Source organism: Ambystoma mexicanum, chromosome 2q, assembly GCF_040938575.1.
Source record: "Ambystoma mexicanum isolate Mex_15411 chromosome 2q, UKY_AmexF1_1, whole genome shotgun sequence".
NCBI classification, from domain to species: domain Eukaryota; kingdom Metazoa; phylum Chordata; class Amphibia; order Caudata; family Ambystomatidae; genus Ambystoma; species Ambystoma mexicanum.
In genome coordinates, this window is record NC_090924.1 from 87,416,658 (window position 1) to 87,441,519 (window position 24,862).

Below are 24,862 nucleotides of genomic sequence, written 5' to 3' on the forward strand. Positions count from 1 at the left end.
GCGGCCTCTTTTATGGGCCGCCGGCGCCCGAAAGGCCTGGGACGCAAGCCGTTCCGTTTCCGGACGCCGGCGGACCCATAACGAGGCTTGAGAAGCAAGCCCCGCTAGGGAGATGAGTTCGGCCCACGGCGCATGCGCGGAGCCGAGAGAGAGGCCTTCCGCGCATGCGCCGAAGGCCGCCAGCCCTGTAGCCCGCCACTCCCCTCCCGGCGAGCCCCCGGAAGCAGATGCGCGGATAGACTCGCCAGGAGGTGAAGAGAGCGGCAGACCCCCGTCTCCCGCGTGACATAACACCTTCAAGTGAATTGGGAAAAGCGGCTTCCTGAATCAGAAGCGAGATGGAAATATGAGATCCAGTGAGTTGGTTTCCTGGTGGCAAAGGCGATTCCGTGAAAGGACCTCGATCTACTGAGGGCCCCTTATTTGGGATAAAAGGGGTTTTAGAAGCTTTAGGACCAACTGGAGGGTCTGAAGTAGCATCCAACATTTCGGCATCTGTTAATTCTGTTAGCACGTCGTATTTTCTTTTGCCTTGACTGGCAAAGTATTCTTTGAATTATTGATATTGAGTATCTGCTTTAGCCCTTTATACTATGTTTTATGTAGTATTGTGCCGAATCCTTAGATGTCATCACTTCTCCCTGAGGGGGAGCCCCTTCCCATGAGGCCAGGGAGATGAGGCTGCCACCCGATAGTCCCCCTGGGGGTGGCCCTCAGCGGGAGGATATCATAGGGAGTGACTCCCCCCTCTAGGGACAAGGACGACCATCTAGGGAGAACGTGGTTAAAAAAAACAACCTCATCCTCCACCCACTTACTTTACCTCCACACAGTCCATGAGGCCCACCTTACAATCCCCCACCCACTTACTTTACCTCCACACAGTCCATGAGGCCCATCTTACAATCCCTCACTTACATACCACACACTTCCAAGTATATATGTCAGACTGAATACCCTACGGTTACTGAGACAAGAAAGAGTAAGGATGACTTAATGCAGGTCCCTGACGTGTGTCCCTCTGCAGTATAGTCTCTCGGGATTCCCAGCAAGCCCCGCAGTTTCCCAACCCTTCTCTGGCTGCTCACCCGTCTGTCAGCTGTTTCTGGGTCTCTCGCCCCCGTTCGGGGAAGACCTCCTGCGCTGGGGTTCTGCGGCAGCTCTGCAGCGGCTTTCGGCTTTCCAACATCACGCTCCAGGCATTCGACGCTCTCCAGCTCTCCCGATCAGGTGGTGCTTCGGTTTCCTGCTTCCAGACAGAGCCCGACCATGGTGAAGCTCTCTGGTGCATCTCTGCTGACGGGTAAGCGTCCTGTCTAGGTTTTCTTCGCTCGGCTGCTTGCCCCTCAGCTCCCGGTTCCTCCAGGGAGGATTTCTCCCTGTGGTTGAATTTCCATCCTCTTTCATTTGTGTATGGGCCAACCAAAAGTCCACAAAGACTAGATTGGTCTGCATGATTCACACAGGTGCTCTATATGCTTCCGTGCCTCCACGTGAGTCTGTTGGATTCTTCCTCGTCCCAGTACTCCCTACCTTACTGGTTTTAAGGAAACAGATGGGAACATTAGGGATGGTGTAGTTGGGGGTTAGAGAGGAAGGCTGATTAGGGTTAGGTGGGCTATGGGGACGTTCTCCCCGGATTGTCACTAATCCCATAGGGGACTTCCCCCTCCATGAGATCCACCCGCTGAGTACCACCCCCAGGGGGACATTTGGGTAGCGGCCTCACCTCCCTATCCTCATGGAAAGGGCATCCCCCTAGGGGAGAAGTGATGACATCCGGGGATTCGTCACTTTTGTTTATTTTTTATTTTCACTCCATTTTTTAAACGTTTTTCTTTCACTTGGCATTTCATTGGCAAATAGTTCTTTCATGTCCATTGGTCACATGTGCCATCCAACAATAAGTGTTTCTGTGTCCAGTGATGAGGCATGCTACCCACAAAACTGCTAATATGTCTTTAGTTTTAGCATTTGCAGGCTGCAGTGATGCAGCCAGCACCCAGGTTTTTGATTAAGTTCTTCTGCAGCTACTAATACTTTGTATTTGTCAATACACTTTTATGCTTAGATACCGCTGATAATAGTGATTTTTGTTTGCTTCCTTTATTAACAGAGCTTGAAAAGGATTCTTACCAAAAACATTCCCTACATTTTGAATGAGAACATCATGACCTACTTGAATCGTTAATAAAATGGATTTATTGAAAAATATCCCTTACTAACTGAGATATGAATAATAGGATTCCACATTTTTCATTAAACTTAAAGATGACCACAGAGCATAGAAAATGTTGGAGCCCACTCTCCTTATTTAGTACTTGAGTAAGAAAGGGGCTCTCTGAATGGGCACTCGCCGCAGATGGAAAGTTGAACCTCACTATAATTCATAAAGGCTGCCGCAAACCACGACAGCCAACACAGCCAGCTGTGCAAGTTCACTCACATAAGGGACAGGTTGCCTTTTGGGGAGCCTACCCTGAGAGCATTGTAGCCTTGCATGGACACATTTGAGTTATTTGAGAAGACTCGCCAAGAAAAAAGGTTGGTAAACAAGTGAGGAAAAAAAGAGAAAAACACTTGTGGCATGAGGCACAGTTTATGAATGTTGCCCTCACACGAAGCACACAACATTTATGTTCACAAATTAGAAGTGCATTAGGTTAGAGTGGAATATTCAGACTTTTGTGGTTCAAGGAAAGACGTAAATTAAACTTTGAATTGTTAACTATCCAAATAAATTATCCATCCAAAAAAACTTAAGAGTTTGCTCAAAAAAGTATCTTACATTTTAAATGAGTCATTCAATCCCAGGCAACCTTGTTAGGAGGAATGTCCCTGCCTTATGTTTAGGCTGTCAGATAAACATAGAATTCTTAAGCTCTCATTGGCTCAACTAGTGGTTGCAGTGGTGGAGTAATTAGGGCCAATTATTGTATGGAGAGCAGTGCAGACATACTGGGTAAAACAGTATTACTCTGGATAAAGGCATGTCAACACAATTACTGAGAAAATGTACTTTATATATTAAAATGTATGTATGGTGCTGATGTGCGTTACAGGTAAGTATTTCAGGTTTACAAGTCCCTGGGTGCATTGTTGGGTTGGATCCTACTTGTTAGAATCAATCACAAAGATAAACTGGGATCATAGAGAACTAATTCTAATAGTTCAGACTCTCGTTCCCAGGACTGATATTGGCTCAACGTGGTGACCGTCGGTCATATGAATTAGTGGGAGAGATGGCCTGGCTTATGATTATATGAGGAGGATAAAGGTCCTAATGCTGGGTGTTCTCCAGTGAAGAGTATAGAGCTCAATGCTAAAGACAGGACTTTGCCTTCAGACTGGTCAGGTAACAAGTAAGTTTCCTTCTTGTTCCATTGCATATTAGCTAAAAGAAGGATAGCCATGTCCTGGAAATCTAGAGGAGGCCCGACCATAGAAGCATGGTGGGCAGACCTCCGAAAGTGGACACTAGCGGAGACTGCGGTGTGGATCAGAGCAGTGCAAAGAGGGGAGGGGGAAACGGCTGGGAAAATAGCGGCATGGAATTCCCTAGTGCAGAATCTTTTTGGACGAGAAGAAGAGGAAACCGACGAGGAGGATCCGGAGGAGGCTGGGGGATACCAGAGCGCCCAGGACAGGGAGACACAAGGAATGGAAGAATAGACACCGTTGTATGGACACGGAGGCAGCTAGCGGAAGCAGCCACAGACTGGGCAGACAAGCTGTTGGACACTCTAAGACGATGACCCCACGGCAGAATCCGCCGAAAAAGCCAAAATGCCAGTTGAATGTTCGTACGTTTGTATGTTGTATGTATTTACGTTGTTAATTGAAAATAAAAAGAAATTAAAAAAAAAAAAAAAAAGGATGAAAACGCAACAGAGTTAATAGTGCAAGTTACTTATATGAGGTAGCAACAGACCATTTTGAAGCGCAGGCACAGTTCTATGGTTTAACTGTATAAATGCTGCTATTGCACATTTTTAGGAATATGTGACAGCTCAATCAGTAGTACATTCTGATAATCATACTTGGGAGTAGAGTGATTGCTATCCATCAAATAAGTAGATACTGAGTTACCTTATGGGCAGAAAGTATAATACCTGCTAAGGGAGAAAGGTTGAATTTGAGCATAGCTGATTCAGGCTGCTACATTTACAATCATGAAGAAACATGTACCACTGAGTTAGGCAATAAGAACATGTATTTTTGCATTTAGAGATCTTTAATTATTTACCAAAAGCATCTCATACCTTTTGCTAAAGGGTAGAGACAAAAGTGTGTGCAGTGTCAATAGGCATTATTAATTCTATGATAATGTCACTCCAACAAAGAAGCATTGCACATCAAATTAAATAGTCAGAAAATCTTATTACCCCAGAGTAAAATATCAGATGCTCCTCAACTGTCATGTTATCAAAAAGAACATCATGCTGGGGGCAGAGCCCCAGGCTTTTGCGAATCAGAACCATGTCCCGTGATATGTCATAGCCACTGATGTACGCATGTCCACTCGTTGGGGGATATAGACCTAGCAGGAGACAAGACAGAAAATAAGTTAACCAACAAGCTCTGTTGCACCTCACTGAGGCAAGTGGTTGATCCAGTAACTAGATTACATTTTTCATCCTACAGTGCACAAGAAAAGGACAGATTAACTAATGTCGTAGAAGCTGCAGTAGTCTATTTCCTGCATGCAACCATGAATGCAAGGGAAAGAGGAGAACAAGTTACTTACCGCTGGTAACATTCTTTCGACAGGATGTTCCCTCTCCCCCTCCCCCCCACGTATTCCTCATTTCCAGGTTGAGCTGCTTCGGAAAAAATGTTCTCTCGGCAGAGGGCGCTGTATGTCGAGACTGTTGCCTCAAAGTTCCTTCGAGGTCTTTCATCACAGATGACATCGTCGAGTACGTATACCATGGGCAGCGCCCACTGGCTTCAGTTCTGTTTTTATTTTCCGACACCCATCTGCAGAAATACTGGCCTTGGTAAGTGCCTTTAAATTATCAGACCTTAAAAGAGCGCAAGGTCTAAAAATTGGAAATTCTACAGCAGGGTAAATTGGGAGGACGATGAGGAACATGTGGGAGGAACATCCAGTCGAAAGAACGTTACCAGGGGTAAGTAACTTGTTCTTCGAATGGATTGGGTCCTGCCACATATTACTTTATCTTATGACAGACTATGATAGCAGTATTAGGTTATTTTGGAGGAGGAGGTAAGAATTGAGAGTAGTTTGTACAGAACAGAGCATAGAACTGCCTTCCCCAATCATCCTTCATTGTTAGAGGTGTCTAAACAATGTTTTGTGAACGTGTGAAAGGTGGACCAGGTAGCTACCTCAAAGATGTTCTTTATCAGAACTCCCCTCTGATGGGCAGAAGAAGTTGCCATGCCCCTAGTAGAATGAGCCCTTAGACCTTCTGGGTGATCTTTCCCAGCTAACCTGTAGCACTCTGAAGTAGCCAGTATGATCATCTGGATTGAGTCTGTTTGGTAACTGACAGACCTAGTTTGCGCCCTGCATAACAAATGAAGTTGGTCATGCTGTCGCAACTTTGCCATCCTTGATATACAAAGGCTTAGAGCTCTCCCCGGATCGAGTCTATGGAATTATTCCTCTTCCTTGCCAGGATGAGGTGGAGGATAGAAAGCCGGAAGCACAATTTTCTGTGCTAAATGGTAATCCAAAACCATCTTAGGTAAAAAAGAGGGTTTGACCTTAAGGACAACAGAGGTTTAAAGGATAATGCCTGCAACTCACTCACACTGCGGGCTGAAGATATCACTACTAACAAAATGGTTTTGTAAGTTAAAGTGCCTTAAAGGGCAGGAATGGAGAGACTCGAAATTAGCTCACGTCAAAAACTTTAAAACCAAGTTAAGGTCCCAAATTGGTATTTGGAATGGTGTAGGAGGAAACCCATTTGTGAGTCCTTTAAGAAATTGAATTAATAAGGGTATCTTGAAGTAGGATGCCTCTTGCGAGATGCGCTTGAATATGAAAAAGCACTGCTAGATAACCCTTGATTGTTCCAATTTGGAGCCCCAGATGTAGTAGGAAAGATACAATAGGTGTATCGCATTGAAAAGGATCCACATCATTTTTCTACACCAGCTGCAGAACTTTTTCCAACAGCAGCGGTATAAGGATTTAGTTGTTGGCCTTCTGGACAAAAGCAAAATCTCCATTACGTCCTCCTTGAGGTCCCAATACTTGTATCTAGGCCTCTCAGAAACCATGCATGAATGCTGAGTGTCTTGACTTCTGGATGGAGAACCAGACCCTCCTCTCGCGAGAGGATGACGTATTGGAGAGCCTCAGGCGGCAAAGCTTTTCCCAAGGATGCATCCAAGACTGCTCCAATGAACTGGAGTCTCTGAGATGGTATCATGTGGGACTTTTTGTAATTGAGGGAGAAGCCCAGTGTGTGGAAGGAGTGACAGGTGATGCCGAGATGTTCCTGGACCTGTTCGGGTAAACGTGCCCTGATCAGCCCATCGTCCAGGTAGGGGTAGACGTGAATCCGCCCTCTCCTGAGACTTGCTGCCACCACTGTCATTAACTTTGAGAAAACCCTCTGGGCGGAGGTCAGCCCAAATGGCAGAACTCGAAACTGATAATGAGAACCGCCAATGGTGAACCTCACGTACTTCCTGTGCTTGTGATGGATTGACACATGAAAGTAAGCATCCTAAAGGTCCAACGATACCATCAAATCCTAGAGCTGGAGGGCATGAAAGATCTGAGAAAGTGTGACCATCTTGAACTTGTCCTTCGTGAGGAACTTTTTCAGGTATCTCAAGTCCAAGATAGGACTCAGTCCTCTGTCCTTCTTGGGGATTAGAAAATGGGGTGAATACCATCCTCTGTTCCTCTCCTTTGAGGTCTACAGCTTTTCAGGGCTTTCATCAGCCTTATTTCCAATTAAATAGGAGCCGACAAAGAGAATGTTAAGGAGTCTGGATTGTACATCAGGTGCAAATCCGGTCTTGCTCAATCACGCAAATCTGCGTATGACAGTGCTTTCCGTCATGGCCCTGCTGAAGCAGTCAGCAGTGTCCAGACCTGATTGCAGAGACTCACACATGGCCTCTTTGCCATCCCTTATCAGGTTCATGAAGCCGTCTCTTTCCTCACCCTCAGGGATGTGATCAGCCGCCATCGCTATGCAGTCCCACAGGGTGAATGTAAACTTTACAAGGGCGCAGCTTGCTTGGAGGCAGATGTAGCTGCCTGTACTACTAGGCTCTCCCGAGTTGGATGTATTGACAGGTAGCCAGGTTCGCTACTGGATGGCCTGTATTTTTTGTCCAATATTTGTTTACTGCAGGGCTGGACTCTGGAGCCTCCCAGTTTGCTGCAACCCTTTTTTGCAGTGCCACATAGAACGGTAATATAGTGTCATATTGAGGACCTTTGTCCAATATGTCAGTCAGGTTGTCTTGTTCAAATGCAGGAGCTGGTCTACTCCATCCCAAGAATTCCACCACTCTGGACATTAGGCTTCTGTAAGATGCATCTGCATGATCAGCCGGGTCCGGTTTCCAAAAATCTAGTATTGGGGAGGTTTCCACCCCATTAGCTGTCTGTAGGGTGTCATGTAGTTACCTAACTCTGGTCTCTTCTGAAATGAAACATTTAGGTATGTTAGTATTTTTTGGAATACTTGGGAGTATCCAATTGGAGACCGCATGGAGGGGTACCATCTGAGGTTTCATAGCACACATATATAGATGTTAAGGATCTAAAGAAATCCTTTCAAAAACCTTTACCTGGCTTTTTTGTGGTAAAGGCATCGTAGAATGTACAGTAAGAGTTGTTGTTCTTTTTATCGGCGTCAATGGTATCGACGTCAGTGTCGTCTATGGTATCTATGGTGCTTGCCATCGACCGTAGCATGGCCACTTTTCTTATGCTTCGAGGAAGACGGGGCCTGATCCTCGAAGATTTTGCAAATTTTCTTCCTAAAGAGTTCCCACTCCTCTTTGGAGGAAGATTTAGTCTGGCAGACTACGCTCCTTTTTGAGGATGAAGAAGGTGATCTATGTCTTTTCTTCGATTTTTTGGATGACAAAGAGGACTGTGTGCTTCTCGAGTAGGACCGTTTTTTACATCTTTTTTTGAGAGGAGAGGAATATCTCGACTTGTGGGATGACCCAAATTTAGATGGAGTGGATGGGGATTTGGGGACAATTCTACCCACCGACAGTTTAACTTTGCGCTCTTCCAAGGCCTTACGTGTCATCACTGACAGGATCGACAGTCGTCGGTTACATGCTCGACGCGCAGGCACCAGATACATATTTTATGCGGGTCTGTGATGGACATTTTGACACTGCATTCTAGGCACTTTTTGATGCCCCTCTTCAGTGTATTTGGAGCTGAAGATGAGGCCATCTTCAATACGTTTTAGAAGAAAACAGAAGCGCGCCGTAATTCTCTAAGCAATCGCATTCGTGGAAAAACAGAAATGAAGTCAACTAGCACTGCACGTGGTATATGTAGTCTACTAATATGTCAGCCAAGATGGAAGCCCTTGAGGGGCATCAAGTCGACTGCCTCGACGCATAGCACCCCTCTGCCGAGAGAATTTTTTTGCCGAAGCTGGAAACAAAGATATCATAAGATGAGGAATATGTGGGAGGATACAATCCATTCGAAATAGTAGCTTTAAGAATGAACTATGTGGACAAATTCTGAGAAGCCACCTTATTCAGTTGAAAAGTGAAAGACACTTCTATCTAGCCGAACTTTATTAAGGTAGTGTGACTGAGCAGTAATGGTTAGTGTTAGAGAGCAGTGAGAGGTGAAGGATTCAGGTAAAGAAAAAAACACACACACACACACACACAAAATCATTTATCTAGGCCTTGGACAACTTTTAGCAATTAAAAACCACAGATAGGTAATGCACTAAACATGTACTACTATTATATAAAGATTCACTTTTGGGGTGCTCTGACAGAGTATCAAACTTTACTTTTGGACACAATTAAATTAATATAAGAACCCTGTTATGTAGCAAAGCAAATGACGAAAGAACAAGGTAAGTAAATCAATTTAGAGTAGTAATGTGTAAGGAAGAAAGTCGTTAAAACAATACACAACCTTAAGATGACAAGCTTGTATATGTTAAAAGTCCTTCCGTTGCTAAAAGAGATGGCGCCTAGTGTCCTTGGAGTTAAAAGCCTCAATACAGATCTTTGCAGGAGGCTAAGAGTCTTTAAGGTAGCCTGAACAAGCTTTTGCAAAGAAAACAAACATTTTGGATTTCAAAGTTGAAGGACAATAGCAGGAGTTCTTAAGAAACTCTCTTCCAATACAACCGCTTTAGGGGAAGACCAGGGGAGGATCCTCGACCAGAGCTCCACCAATTATGTTAGGCATGAGAGAGGTAGGACAAGGACTTTACCCCCATTAAATCCTATGTGGGTGAGAGAGGGCAGGAAGTGTGTTTCCCCACGCTCTGTATTCCGATTCACTCAGGAACCACTTCTGGGGTTCCTGGGCCCCTGTGTTTCATGTCTTGGATCCATTGTAAGAGGACTGGGGTCGCTGGTGCAGAGGTCACTTTCAGCATCAGGATTTAGTACCGGCTAGTGGGCAATTCTGCACTCTGACGAGATGCTTCCTGGCAATGAACAGCTGAAAGACCCATGCACAATGAAGAAAGGATCATCATATTGTCTACAACCTCAGAGGACTCCCAGGACATGATCCAGGCAGAGATAGCGATGGCACTGTGAAGAAGTCAACACTTGTTGTGGAAACAAAGAAGCTGGTCCTGCCACGCCCTCTGCATGCTGGAGAGCTGCAACTGCAGGGGGAAGCTGCTTGTTTGCCCAAGTCGAACATCTACAGAGTTCCAGATCCAAACTCGGGCCAGCAACCAATGCAGTGACGTAACTCACGAGGAAGCTGATAAGCCAACAGGATGGTCCTCAGACACCTCCGAAAGCGTTCAAGGGCAGGATCCGCAAGCAGGGGTCAATTGGTTGTACCCACAAGTCCCAAGGTCTAAGTATTGATTAAGGCCTTCTGGTGTTAAGATGGATTTCTAGACTCTGGCATCGTGGACAGTTTTTAGGAGGCCACACTAGTTACTGTGAACAGGAGAACTCAGAGGTGAGCCAAAACCCAATCAAGGTAGTAATGGAGAGCAGTCAGGGGTATTCTCAGGAGAATGCGAGTGGTGTCATGGGTCCACAATGAGTCCACACAGTGAAGCACAAAGTAATTCAATTTAGACAGGAATGTATAAAAAAATACATTTTTTATTCTAGGCCTCAACTAAAAAATGAAACAAGCAGTTGATAATGTTGCACAACACTCAAATAATAAATATATGTACAGTGAACATAGGTTCTGAAAATGCATTCAATGACTTAAATCGACAAAACAAAGAAAGGAAGTAAAGCGATGCAGTTAGGTGGAACCGTGTCACAAATGATAACCCCTAGCGTCAGCAGTCCAAACCCTAACTAGATTGGGGTCTTGTGCCCAAAAGTCACAATGCTTCTCCCCAGAATGTATCTGATACAGGCAAGTTACTTGTGTTGGTGATTGTTCAAAGGAAGAGATGCAGCAAAGTTACTAGTGTGAGGTATCGTGAGTAAGACTTGGACATGCTATACACTTTTATTAAAAGAAATGGGTTGGGGAAAAGCCCATCTTGCCTCAAAAAAACTAAGATCTCTGCCAAGATGTCCAAAGTAAAAGTCTTCCATCCTATGTCCAAAACTCTACGCTGACCCCGATACGCTAAACCTATGAAAGTGCAAAAGGGATTAATGTTCTCTAGCTGCCTCTTGCAGCTGTAGTTCAGAAGTTAAACTCAAAGTTCCAAAACGATGTCAAAGAAATAAACAACCAAAAGTTTCAGCATCATTGGAAGGGTGTTAGCTTCTCATAGGTTTTTAAGTTCTTTCAGTCCTCAGTCTCAAAAGTGCCAGGAGGGTGTTCGCCTCCTCTCAGCCTTTCCACCACTTTCAAAAATATGATAAGTATTGTGTATCACGAGATTGTCCTTTCTTCTGCTTACAATTCATTTCCTTCCAAGGGACTTGTTTCTCTTCCGCTGGGTTTCACAGATTTGCAAGGTTTCTTTACTTTCTCCTCTTGCTCGTTTTCAGCACAGTGGTTTACACATTTAACCCAAAAATGCCAAGAAAGTATTACCCCCTCTTGGTCTTTCAACTGCTTTTAAATAATTGGAAACGGTTTGCCTTGTGGAGAGAATATCCACCTCTCTTGGTAGAAAGGGCTTCTCTCTCCAAATTCACAACAAAAGAAAAAAGAGACCAAACCAATAAGTTGCTCCTTCCGTGATTGGTCTTTTCAATCCTTCACAAGACTTGCTTTCTTTCCTTGTTTGTATTCAACACAATTCAGGGGTCAGTCTCCCGACTCCTAAACAAAAGGGGACTGGTGTACTCTTCTGGCAGGACTTGGTGAAGAATTGACTACTTGTATTTTGGGTGCAGGTCCCAGACTTGCATGCAAAGTTTCTGGTATACTCTGCTGGCAGGAATATGCCAATGTTGTAACACTCCAATATGTTCATATTCTTTTCAATTCGAGTATTGGGACTTTACCCGCCTTTCATTCACAGCTTCACATGCTTTCCAGGTTCCCCCAGCTCCCCTGCTCGGGCTCTCGCAGGCTTTCCAAGTACTTTCAATTGGTGTGCGGTGTAAGCCTCAAAGCGTCCCGGTGCCCCAATCTCCCTGTGAGCACAGTGCAACTCTTGGCAATGGGGAAATGCAGACTGCACCAATGCAGCCTTTTTCAGGTCACTTCTAAGGCTGGAGGAAGGAGAGTTCCTGCGACGACTACTGCAACCAGACTATGGCAGGGGTAATTCCAGTCATGGTTGTAGAAGTCCTTCCAGAACATGATCCCTTGAAGCTGGGAGGCTGACATTTGGCAGTAAGGTGACTTATACCACAAGCTTGTTTGAGAAACCCGAGGCGTTTCTCCTAAGCTATTCCCAGAGATACGTGGAAAACGCGGGCCGGACATAGTATTCTTCTCTTCCCAGGGAAACAACAAATCACTACTCCCCTCGACCTTTCTGGAAATCAATAAGAAATACATTCTTTCCATTCCCATTACACAATTATAATCCCTGTTATTCCCCTACCAGACCTCTTGACAATAATCTACCCAACATCTACCCTTTTAAATTAACATCCACTGGGAGGAAGGGAGGACAACCAAGGCAAAGGAGAAAAGCACAAACCCCCTCTATTTCGCAATAAACCTTCTCTTGTCTCTCTGATGCAACAACCTTTCTGCTTACTCAGGAATACTATAATACCCATCATCCCAGTCATTCTTCTCCCCATCCCACCGACTATCCTTTTCCAAACTCCTAGTATGCTTTTATAAAACATTACAGATCCCACAACCCTCCCTATTCATTGCACGACCCAGATACAAACCCCAGAGACAAAGCTAAAAGAAATACCCCTAGCTTTTTCCTGTTCAGCTAATAAGCTCAAGCAGAGTCAGGCACCACACCTTGACAACACACACCGCACCTCCATTTTTCTTCCCCACACGGATAAAAGGCGGAGCACGAACGCACTCTCTAAGCAAGGCAAAGCACATGAGGAAGCAGCAGTTTCAAGATGACATTTTAAAACAAGGAGAAAGATGGCAAGACCAGAGAGGGTTGAAAGGAGGGAGGTGCCCTACACCTTTTCAGCGATAGACCGTTACTTTCATTAGCCTTCGAGAATAAGAACCCGAAGACCTGGAATTAAAGCTGAAGAAACCTGCATTGTGTGTCGGAAGTACCCGGGGCTCTACCGAGTCGATAACCAAGGCGGGGAGGAGCATTTGCTGCTGTGGTACTGTCATTGGCTCCTACAACAAACCAGATCCAGTAAAGTCAGTACAGCCGATGAGTCGGGGAGACTGATACCAGACCGGTCTGTGTTAGTGCCAAGTTTGCAAGCAGCAACATTGTATAGAGAACAGTGTGTTTAGCGTATGTGACGAGTGACGCAAATAATTAAATAGCAGATGAGTGACTGAACTTTTGAATCCAAGACAGATACCATAAACAGAGTGGTCTTGCGCCATGTGGTTGCTCATTCATACCTCTGTTAGGTATCCAAATGAGAGTTGGCAAATGTAAAAAGCAATTGTGAAATCGAAGTGGTCCTGCAATGGATCAAGCTAAACCGTGTGCACATTTGAGAGTCTTCGATAGTTCATATTAACTGAAATTAGTCCAAACCCGGCTGAGGGAGTTTAATTGTGTAAGAGGAAGGATCTGAGCCTGGCTGAGGGGTATCCGGGGTGAACCGTGAGTCACCCGAGAAAGAATATTTCTATCAACATTGTGAAAGGGGATCTGAGCCCGGAAGAGGGGGCTCCAAAGTAATGATCGAAAGTGGGATCACCTTAATCGAATACTTGAAAGAGGAAAATAACTTTGCATTTGTTTTGGTACATCGGGCCCTCTGAATCAAAAGACTTTGATAAGTAAAGAGACTTGGGCACAGAAGGTCCTGATGCTAGTGATTGAACTGTATCCTCGTGCCAAAGAAGTCAGAGATCATGCTACGCTCTAGTGAACCACCTTGTTCCTGTGCTGAAAACGTGGGGAGGGGAAGGGAGACCAATGGCCTGAACATTCCGACATATCATTTTTGTGAACACTTTTCTTTTTCATAAACACTACACCCACACTATTTGTATTTAGAGGTAAGGATTGGCAATAGCTTGTTTTAGTATAAGCCCTTTTATTTTGACAAGCCACCACAAGGACTGCATTATTATTTGATGGTCACAGCTTGCTCCCATCTGTAGATTTAGGATTAGATAGGCGTTTAACATGTACTTGAAGTTCAATAAACACCCTTGAACTGTGGTCACTTGTGTCTGTCTCACTGTTGATACCATGCCTTTCTTACACTTGCAACCACCAAAGCTCCGGCTGCAAATGCAGAACAGCAATGGTTCTAGGAAGGTAGCCCACTGGATAGCTGGTCAGTCCACTGGGTAGTCCAGGGACACTTCTGAAGGGTCAGGACAGCTGTATCCTCGAGAACACTCGAAACTGGTTGGTCCCAGCAGTGCAGGGGTTGAAGCACTGCGCAGTGCCTTTGTAGATCAGGTAGTCCAACAGGGCTTAAGCGGGCCAGGCGCAGGAAGGGATGCTGAGCCTCTTTGGGAGTCTTCTTCAGATCTTCAGTTGGCTGTTCTTCTATGCAGGATTCTTGGCTCCAACGCAGATATGATGAAATGCCTCCAGGAATCCAAAATGTATCCTGGGAGCAAGTCTGAAGCCCACAAATGAATGGATCTGAACCATTCAAATAGCCAGTAGTTGTCCAATCAGGGAAAACTATTGGTTTCACTCATGCTCCACTCCTAGACTCAATGGCAACATAGATGTGAAGTGGGACCAAACAGTCCCACCCCCTTCCAAGGCGACTGACACACAAAGGTATCACTAGCCCGCGAAAGCTACAGCTTTCCCGGTCAAGTGCATGACCTTATATGGGATTTCCTAACCTTGGCAAGGCAGGAATAAGGCCAAACAGCAATATGGCCAAAGAAAACACACACATCTCGTTGTGTGGCCATTTTAGGTCTTCTCCCCATGTGTCTCGCCTACTTTGTACAATATCTTTACAAAGCCTCTATTTGATAAACTGGACCTTCTGCGTGTCACCTACACCAACTACACAGATGACACCCAGATACTCCTACCCTTATCAGGCTCCTATGACACCGATGTACTGCGGCTCAATGAGATATATATGATAATTCAGGCATGGATGGCCCTCCACGTTCTCTGCCTGAACTATGAAAAAACTGAGATTCTCCTGGTCGGTTCATCTACCAACCTACAGAAACTTAGCCTAAACTACACAAGTATACGCATAGATGGGAAAAACATACCCATTGTCAAAAATGTAAAAACCTTAGGTTTTTACCGTGATGCCAACTCCAAACTAACTAAACATGTAAATATGACTGCCTCAGCCACTGCCTACACCGGCAAGCTGATTAGGGTGTGCAGACACATACTGTCACCCAACAGTTGTCTCACATTAGCCAGAGCACTCATACAATCCAAACTGGACTACTGCAATGGTCTCTTCCTAGGCGACAATAAATTCCTACTCAACAAACTGCAAATATTGCAGAATAATGCAATTAGAGCCGCCTTAAACATACCCAAAAAAGAATACATATCAGCTACCAGAAAACTCTGCAAATGACTATCCATACAAGAAAAAACTGACTTGAAAACTCTTTGCCTTACCCACAAAGCACTGAACCATCGAGCCGCACCTTATCTTACTTACAAATTCACCTTGAGATCCACTACCCTCACCACGAGATCCACCAACAACTCTTGCCTAGTTGTACCCAGATATAACCTCATGAGAGCAGGCGGCTCCAGCTTCCCGGTCCTGGCCTCCCAACTATGGAACACACTCCCACAGGACATCAAATCTATCCAAGTATTTGAAAAATTTAGAAGTAGTGCCATCACCTGGCTACTCAATAAAAACTAACCAATTTATGCTGTGTATCATATGTCTTGGTCCTCTTCTGGATGTATCATGTGCCTTCATAATGTATTGTATGATCTGTATATATCCTGTATCACTGTAACATTTGCATAATCTGCATCTTATAACCGTCTTCTTATCTAGCACCCAGATACCCCCTGGGTCAGGTGCGCTATACAAATAAAATAAACAAACTACAAAGACACCAATATCAGATCCTGTCTCTTATCGCCAACCACCTAAAAAGTGATGTCATAGATTGTCTTGGAAAAACAAATATACCGTATGACAATAGGTAGTGTAAGTGTTGTTCACTATTATTTAGTTGTATTTCTAATTGAAAAAACACTACAACAATGAGACAATATTTACAATAAAGCATAGGCACCAAAACAAACAAATGACAGGAGTGCCTTGGAACACAATTGTGCAATCAACTTAACTTACAAAATTAAAAAAGACAAATAAATCACAACAACCCACTTGTACTAATTGTGAATACAGCATCTTGTAATATACAACACACCTGCTTTCTGTTACCTAATAGTGCAATCGGAAACCTATCACCTGTACTACCTAACACCTAAGACTCATGTTTGTCTGTGTCCTTTTATCAAAGTATACCCTAAATGTTTCATCCCTCTGTGCTGATAAAGTGTTTTTCGTCAGGAGCATCAAAATTGTAAAAGAGGTGCAGGCTTAGCGTGGTATACAAGAAAGAATGAGACCCAACATCCTGGTTACTGGGTACCTCCTGCAAGCCTAATTCTTGTATTATTGTATTATTGTTGTTAGGACAGTTGTTCTGAGGGCTTAGTAAAACCATTCAACTGAGACAGTACAAGACTCCACTCTTAGTAGAAGCCTGTACCAACTGAGAATATGGTCCCATAGACAGAGCTGCCAGGCTTATCTTAGGAGGAAGAGAGGGCTGTATGAAAGAACACTGAACCTGTAGTATACCACTGATTCAACAGAAACACTTTCAACCAGAAGTATTATAAAAAATAAAGGTTTATTATAAATAAAAGTATGCCAAGTTAAGTCTTGGGGTAAGTATTGGTTATATAGTCAAACACATTCATAAAAACACACCACAGTGCTTGAAGGTACACAGATCAAAGCATAAAACCTTCTTCAGAATACCTAACAGTAATTCTAGGGAAGTCAGACCTTATCATAAACATTTAGTATAGGCAACACCTATTCATGGGGAGTAAACACCATTAGTTAATTTTTGATTACCTTACAGTAAGTCAAGGGTAGTAGACCCTGTCAGTTATGCAGTGGCACTCAGCAAAAATAGAAATCACATAATCAACCAACCCTGTTACCAGGATACTTTTCTGAATAGTGTAACACAGATTCAAGGAACAGTGTATATCTATAACTACATTTATTTATTTCACATGCACATTCAGCCAATTAAGGCTTTGCATATCATAATACATCAAATACTAACAACACACATGATCTAAAAAAAACATGATATAAAACAGCTCATCCTTTATGTCTACACACTTTAAAATAGAGCTGAATTAAAATACTCCTTCAGACGCATCACTAAGTATATTCAAACATAAATCATAAAATGTCATCATGTGAAATATTAAAATAACATAATCTCCACTTAAAAGTTCAATCCATAATAGGCATAACTACATTTATGATAACACATTTATGCCAGGTGAGCAAGACCTTTTTAGTGTAATATACAATTACAGTTGCTTTTTACGTCAGTGCAACAGAGAGTAAGTTAAGCAAGAACTCTTTACACTAATTTAGGATTGCATCAGGCATAGCAAGGTCAACCACACCTATAGAACACTTGTTAAGAATGGCACACAGCTATTCTAGGCAGATAAAACCTAATGTTGCAATATACTATTAAAGTTGCTTTTCAGATCAGTGGAACACAGACTGAGGTAAGCAATAACTAACTTATTTTAGGATAGCACACAGCTAACTCAAGGTAAGTTAAACCCTTATACTTTGTAAAGGAGCTACCAGCAACTTTAAGGTAAGTACAGCCTAAGGCAGACTTATTCTAGACACGCCAACAGCAAGTCAGGGGAAGCAAGACCAAATGTGGGCACTCATATTTATATCCTAACCGGAATTGTAAAGGGAAGCCAACAGCATTACTTTTTGGGAAGAGGCACAACCAATTCACAGGTGAGTAAATTAACCTTAGATATATTTTTCAGAATGGTACAACACACCTTCTGCAACTGTTCACTCTCAGAGTCACAGTGACCAACCAACTGTTTCACAAGTAAGTACATTTCGACACTTGTTATAATTTTTCAGGCAGAATCCTTTACTTACACAGTCCCTCCCTATTCTATGGCAGGAGTTCACTCAGGGGCAGAAGAGCGACCCTAGTGGTCTAGGAGCCAGCTGTAGGCAGGGTGTGATAGCGTTCTGTTGCAGGCAAGAGTCAGAGTTCCTGTGGAAGGCTGTTCAAACAAGTAAGTCGTTCACTTTAGACAGACCACTGGAAGGCCTTCTGCATCAGGGATCGACAGAGAAGGCTCCAGGCAAGAGTTTCTGAGTGGTTGGATGTGGCTCTGTGGTTTTGGCGCCCTTTTCAGGAGCCATAAGAAGACTGAATATCGCGGATTGGTTCTCGTTGTTTGTAAGGTCCAGCACTCTGTTGAGGGGACGGTTCAGACACTATGCACGTCTCTGAAGGTCCAGCAGGATGCTCATGAAGTTGCAGCAAGATTTGGAAGACCATGCACCGCACAATGGCTCGAGGTCCCAGGGTATTAGGTTATTGCAACCCCGAAAGGTCGCAGCACGATGTGATGATGCTCAAAAGGCAGCTCTCCTTGAGTCTAGTGGATCTCACCAGGCTCTGGGTCGGGGTCGTCATTTTCAAGTCCCCAGGTCGCTTGGAAGAAAGGGTTAAAGCAGGTTTCTGGTTACACAGCAGGCTCTCCGGTCGCTGGAAATCATCTCAGCCGTGTTTTCTTCATCTTCCTCTTCAGATTCAGGTCCAGTGGTCGACTTGTCAGCAGCATCCAGGTTCGCAGTTGCCAGGAACAATAGCACAGCCTCTGCATTCTCTCCATGCAGTTTACAGCAAGGGGCAGTCTGGCGGTCCAATCAGGACAGCCAGCCTCCCACTGGGCGTGTGTTCCTTTCAGGCAAGGTGAAAGACAAAGGGATGAAGAGTTTTAGACTCATCCCTCGCTTCCTGCCTTTTCAGACACTCTGGAGCCTGGGCGGGAAATCCGCAGGATTCCCGCCGAAGACAAAACAGCCACTGAGGTTTTTCCCACCTAGAATGGCAGGGGAATACCTCAAACAGCAAGCACACATGAAATGGTGAAAAAAGAAGGAGCCCACCATTTTAGCAGACAATAGTGGAACTTCTCTGCCTTACAGAGGCTGAATGAACAGCTTGCGAGTAATGAAGACTAAAAAGTCATAAAAGTAGTTGCACTGCCAACAGCCATTCAAGGAAACTTGCAATTGTAACAAAATGCTACGAGATAAGTAAGAAATTGGATAGATTGTATAACCCCAGCACCCCACATAAGGTGGGGTGTGCTGGCTCACTATATAAAATGTAAAGGGGGATGAAAATCCCGCTTTACTACTTTGGAACTGTAGTTCACCCAAGTACATGAAAGAGAAATTAATAGAGGGGCCCATAGGGGTAACGCAGCCTAAACCCAAAAGTTGTAGGAAACTATAACTTCAACCATACACAATGGAGAGACATAGAAAAATCACCCATAAAAAGAGTAAAATACTAGGTGAGAGGGGAAAAAGATTCCCCTTCATCTAGTGACAAAGTAAAATAGTTACCCAGTCAAAGCAAAAGGTTCTGGGGTTGACACAGGCCAGGAAGATGTATCATTGATATGAAAATCTTATCCAACAATTCTCCATTATATTTTTCATTGCTAATGCAGACACTTCAATTTGAAAAAAGGGCTGTTTTGTCCTTTTTATAATACCTTGGCTTATCTTGTTTTGAGAATGATCGAAGTTGACCATTAAATAATGGTACTTGGAACAATCCTTTGGGGTGCGCATAGAACAGAAGGTTTCATGGATCTTTAATTATTCATGCATCCTTGGTGGCTTTTCAGGTGATTGAGTGTGAATGCTGCGCATCGTTTCTTGAAAAGCCATGAGTGCTAGTAATCGGTGTGGAAACAGTAACACCAAAGCATTTAGGACACTGGCCACGTTTAGTAGCCATACGCGGTAAACGAGAATGCGCATGCTATAAATAACACAAACATTGTAAAAGTATCATTGTTGCCACCAGTTTGTCTTTAGGCACATATGAAAGTAACCAAAAATCCCAAGCGTAAAAGGCTAGGGTGACACAAAAGTTCCTTTTATCCCTTTTGCACTGCATTGTAGGATGCTGTGTGCAATGTTAAAAAAGTTACAAAAAGTAAAAGACAAAAAGAGAAACATAGTTTCCCAGTAGTGATAGTCTGAAGCACTGATTAGTTCACTCTTATAAAATGAGCAAAAGGCTGGGGGAGTGAAGATTGGATATTCATAGGAACTATGGAGGGAAAGTTGCCAAAACAGAAATCTTTCCTAACACAAGCACGGCGTCAGAGACGGTTGAAGCAACAATGCTGAATGGCTGCAATGACAAGTTCCGGTTCTTCAGCAAGATGCTCTTCTTGTTTGGGGCCTATGCAACAACAATGATCTCATGAATGGCTGTAAAATTCCTACTTTTATCTAGGATTTGTGCTAGAGTCCCCCTCAAGCTCACCAGTGTTAAGGACCAGTACCAGTCAAACTGGCATGAGCTAATAAATTATAAGATCCTCACTGTAGTGACTAACGTACTCTTAGTCCTTAGTCCCCTTTCCTACATACTGCATGGGCGTCCCTTCAAAGGGACGAGAGACGGAACCTTTTTGACCAGAAAAAACCTTTATCCCCTTCAAATTTAGAGATGCCCTGGGAGCATGCGCTGCCCTGACTCTGTCCTCTGGCGCCACACCTCAGTCCCCATAGATGTGTCGACAATAGACTAACATTGCCTAATGACACAGAGGGACCGGGGGGGAGGATGGTGGGACGTATGGAGGAAAGGGGACTAAGGACTAAGTACGTTGGTCACTACGGTGAGTAACTTATAATTACTCTTATGGCCCGTCCCCTTTCCTCCATACTGCATGGGAAAATACAACTGAGTGTAACCCCAGGGTGGACAGGTGACCCTCCCTTAAGCAAATAGGTTTCTAAGAACTGCCTGTTTGAAAGCCGCGTCTGATCTAGAGCTGGCGACCAAACAGTAGTGCTGGCAGAAAGGAGAAGGGGTGGCCCATGCGGCCGCCCTGCTTATAACTTTCCAGGGGACATGCCACTGGTATGCAATGGCTGGTGCCTTGGTTCTGACCGCGTGCGTGTGTCTGTAGGCCGGCTGTGGCTTATGCTGTCCCTCGTAAGCTTCTTTGATGGCCGAGACCATCCAACGGGCTATGGAGGCCTGATACCCCAGTCTTGATCCGCCGAAGGTGACAAACAGTGCATCCGACTTGCGGAAGCCCTTGGTCCTATCCAAGTAGAATTTCAGAGCATGCCTGACATCAAGGCAGTGCACAACTCTCTGTGCCTCATCCTTGGGCCTGGCAAAAAACGTAGGCAGCACTATTTCCTCGTTCAGATGCAATGCGGAGGGCACCTTGGGTAGGAATGCTGGGTGTGTCCGCAGGACTACTTTATCCTTGTGAAATGTAGTACAGGGCACTGAGGTGACCAGCGCCTGGATTTCACTGATTCTGCGAGCCGAGGAATGACCGACTAGCAAGGCCGTCTTAATGGTGACCAGCCAGATTAACATGACATTCACCTTGTGGTTTATGCACCAATTGTAAGTTCACGAGTAGAACAACAGTGGTTTACATTGGCTTAGAGAAACTTTGGACCGAACAGCAGTTTACTAACTGTGATTCTTTTTTTTAAAAATACTTTTATTTTCAGTTGGCGAAAGTTAGCAGCAGTACACATAATGAGCATACATTACAAAATCAATAAATTACAGTCTATCACACTTTGATGGAGGGTACATACGGGATCGTTCATATAGTGCCGGGTGACCAAGTTGGTGCATAGCCTGATTTAGTCTTAAATGGCCTGAGAGGTGGAAGGGTCAGGTGCCTCCTCGGTCCGTTTGTTAAGGTAGCTGCAGAATGCAGTCCATACATTTTTTGGGCGTGAGTGCGAAGGCAAAGACGTGATGTATTCCTCCTCACAGGTTTGCGTCCAGGTAAGTGCATTTAGCCACATTTTAAAGGTAGGCGGAGTGGGGCGTTTCCAGAACTGCAATATACATTTCTTGGCCACCATACAGCTGACATTGAGAAACATGGACACTTTTTTGGCAACTTCAACATCCCATACCCCGAATAAAACACCCATCGGGTCCGGGTCCACTACCGTTTCCACAATCTCAGAGAGAGCACCCAGTATCTTCACCCAATTCCCATTGAGTATGGGACATGACCAGAACATGTGTGTGTGATCTGCCCCTTCAAGGTGGCATCTAGGGCAAGTGTGTGTCTGGGAGCTAGCAAATTTGTGCGGGGTGCAATATACCCTGCTCAGTAGTTTGTACTGCATGCATTGGACTCTGAAATTAAGTGAGACTCTGCGTGTATGTAGGCACACCTTCCTCCACAAAACGTCAGTGATCTCGAGATCAAGTTCAATGGCCGATTCGGTGCGTGCCTGGGCAGGTAGATCTGGGGACTTTACCAACAGCATTTTATATATGGAGGAAACAACGCCCTGGCTACTGCTAGAGTTGGCTATATAGGACAATTCGAGCATTTCTGGGGGTTCGTCTGGGTAGGATGACCACATGGCACGGACAGCTGCCCTCAGTCTGTAGTATTGCAGCATTTCTAATGCCGATCCAGTGTGGCCAGGGTGCCACGTTTGTGGAGTGATAAACTTACCCTCTGGGAACACAAGTCAGACAAAGCTTGGTATCCCAGTTCTCGCCATCGTTGAAAGAGGAGTTTATCATGTTTGGGTTCGAGCCCAGGGAACTCCCAAATGGGGAGCCATTTATAGTAAGGGTGCGGGTCCGACGACAAGTCAAGAAGCCGGTGGCATGCCATCAGTGTGGATGCAACGGGGTCAGCCGCCACATCAATCTGGTACTTACGGTGAAGGACGAGCAGCATGGTATGTACCCCGGCTGTCGCAAGCTGTTCCAGTTTGACATGAGGTGGAGCTGTCAGGTATTTGCACCAATATGTGGCATGATGGGCTTGCGCCACCACCCAATATAAAGTCAGGTCGGGAGCGGTAAAGCCCCCCTCCGTCATAGGGTAGAGTCACGTGTTCCCACTTTTTCCAGACTGCATGCCATAGGAATTTGGCACTGCATTTGTGTACGTTGTCAAAGTATTGTTTGCCAGGCCATATCGGGAGATTCACAAAGACATACAGAAGTTTAGGGACCAAGATCAGTTAGACAGTTTCTACTGTGCGGCCGCAGTATAATTGTCAGTGAGCAGGGACGACTTGGACAGTGATACTTGGATACCCAAATACCTAATATCACCCGGAGACCAGCGGAGGGGATATTCGCACAGTGGCTGCTGAGTTGAACTGGTGAGCGGAAATATCTCCGATTTAGAATAATTAATGGTAAAGCCAGAGTAGGTGCCGATTTTTGTTATGTCCCGTAAGATGGGGTCCAGTTGTGTGGCTGGGTCCCTAACATATAGAAGCACATCATTTGCATACAATGACATTATTTCGGGGGCATCTGCCAGACGTATGTCTTTACTAGAGTGTCGCGCCCCGACATGGTCAGCCATTGGTTCAATGACCAATGCAAAGAGGATGGGGGAGAACAGGCAGCCCTGTCGAGTTCTGCAAAATCTCTTCCAAAGTTCTGTCCTCATCTTCATGACGAAGGAATCCATCGACTGGGTTTTTGGCTGCAGATCGTGAAGTCTTCCTGCTACAACTCTTCTTCTGTGCTGAGGCACTGTGTTGGCTGGGGTATTTACTTACCTTAAGCCCGTGTGATTTCTGTAAAGCTTTTGGGGTGTTTTCTGTGATTGGGAGTCCTCTCACCCAGTTCACCCAGGCCCACTCCTGGAATCCTCCTAGGGTGTCTTCTAAGTAGTCTCGGGACCCTAACTAACTTAAAAGTGAACTACTTACATGTTTTAACAGTCCTCCACAGGAACTCTGATTTTTGCTGCATCATAACCCTATCCCACCCCCCACCCGTCCTCAGCTGGCACCTAAACCACTAGGGTGCCTCTTCTTCCTCTGAGTGAACTGATGCAATAGAATAGGGAAGGACTGGATAAGTAAAGGATACTGTCTTTGAATGGTTTTGCTAAGCCCTTAGTTGGACTTCAGAAAAACTGTCCTAACATTGGCTAACAAGTTGCTTCTTTTTTTACATTCCCTGGTAACCCTGAGGTGCTAAATGTATTATCTTGGCCCCAATTACTTGTGGTGGAATGATTTGGTCACCCTTCAACACAAACCCTTGTTCAGTGTGAAGTTCCTCCGTCACCATCTTTGGGGCCTCACACTTGAGCCCTCAGAACTATTTATTTCTGATATTGTTAGTCCCCAGCACCATCTTCAACTTATACATCATCTCATCAGAGTTCAAAGCCTTGTCCCACTCTTCTTTTTTTGGATACAGCCAAGACAAAACACTTGTTGATCATCTTTGTGATCCTCACATTCTTCCTCGTTGTTCACTAGTCTTCATAGGCAGTCTGCTGCTGTGCTGGGTGCTTCTTCAGTGGTTTGTTGCTCTCCTGCAACTCTGTCTGATCTAGTTGGGAACTAATCTAATGTTCAGCCAACCTAACAGGGAAGCACTTCCATTATGCAAAACATATACCTTCCTTTTAGCAGTGGAGTCTTTGAACTTTAGCACCACCTAAAACCATCCAATGAGATCAATATCCAACTGCTCCAAAATCCTCACTCAGACCACTATGGCGCAATCTAGAAGCTCTAAGACACATAATATAGAAAACCTTCTACCTTACCTCAACACCCCATGCCTATCACCCCCATTCTCACAGGACCCCACCATTCTAGCAGACATCTTCAAAGACACACTGACCAATGCAATAAATGCAATAGCCCCACTTGAAGTTAAAAAAGAAAAGAAAACATGTCCACAAGAACTCATGGTTCACTGATGAACTTAAAACCTTACTTTCTGACAAAAGACTGGCAGACCAACCCTTGCAACGCCTCAAAATAAAGCTTTAAGGCGATTGCCCTCCAATACAAACAGGCCATCATCACTGCCAAATCCAAC

General features: G+C 44.6%; 1 protein-coding gene across 6 annotated transcripts in view; it reads right to left on the reverse strand.

The window, feature by feature from the left end:
• Positions 1-24,862, reverse strand: part of ABCA3 (ATP binding cassette subfamily A member 3) — a 1,774,001-nt gene that overhangs the window by 826,457 nt on the left and 922,682 nt on the right. For all 6 annotated transcript variants that reach the window (XM_069646922.1, XM_069646923.1, XM_069646920.1 and 3 more), the window contains one exon: positions 4,386-4,540. In XM_069646922.1, the coding sequence (XP_069503023.1) occupies positions 4,386-4,540 (155 nt within the window). The remainder of the gene's footprint in view (positions 1-4,385; positions 4,541-24,862) is intronic.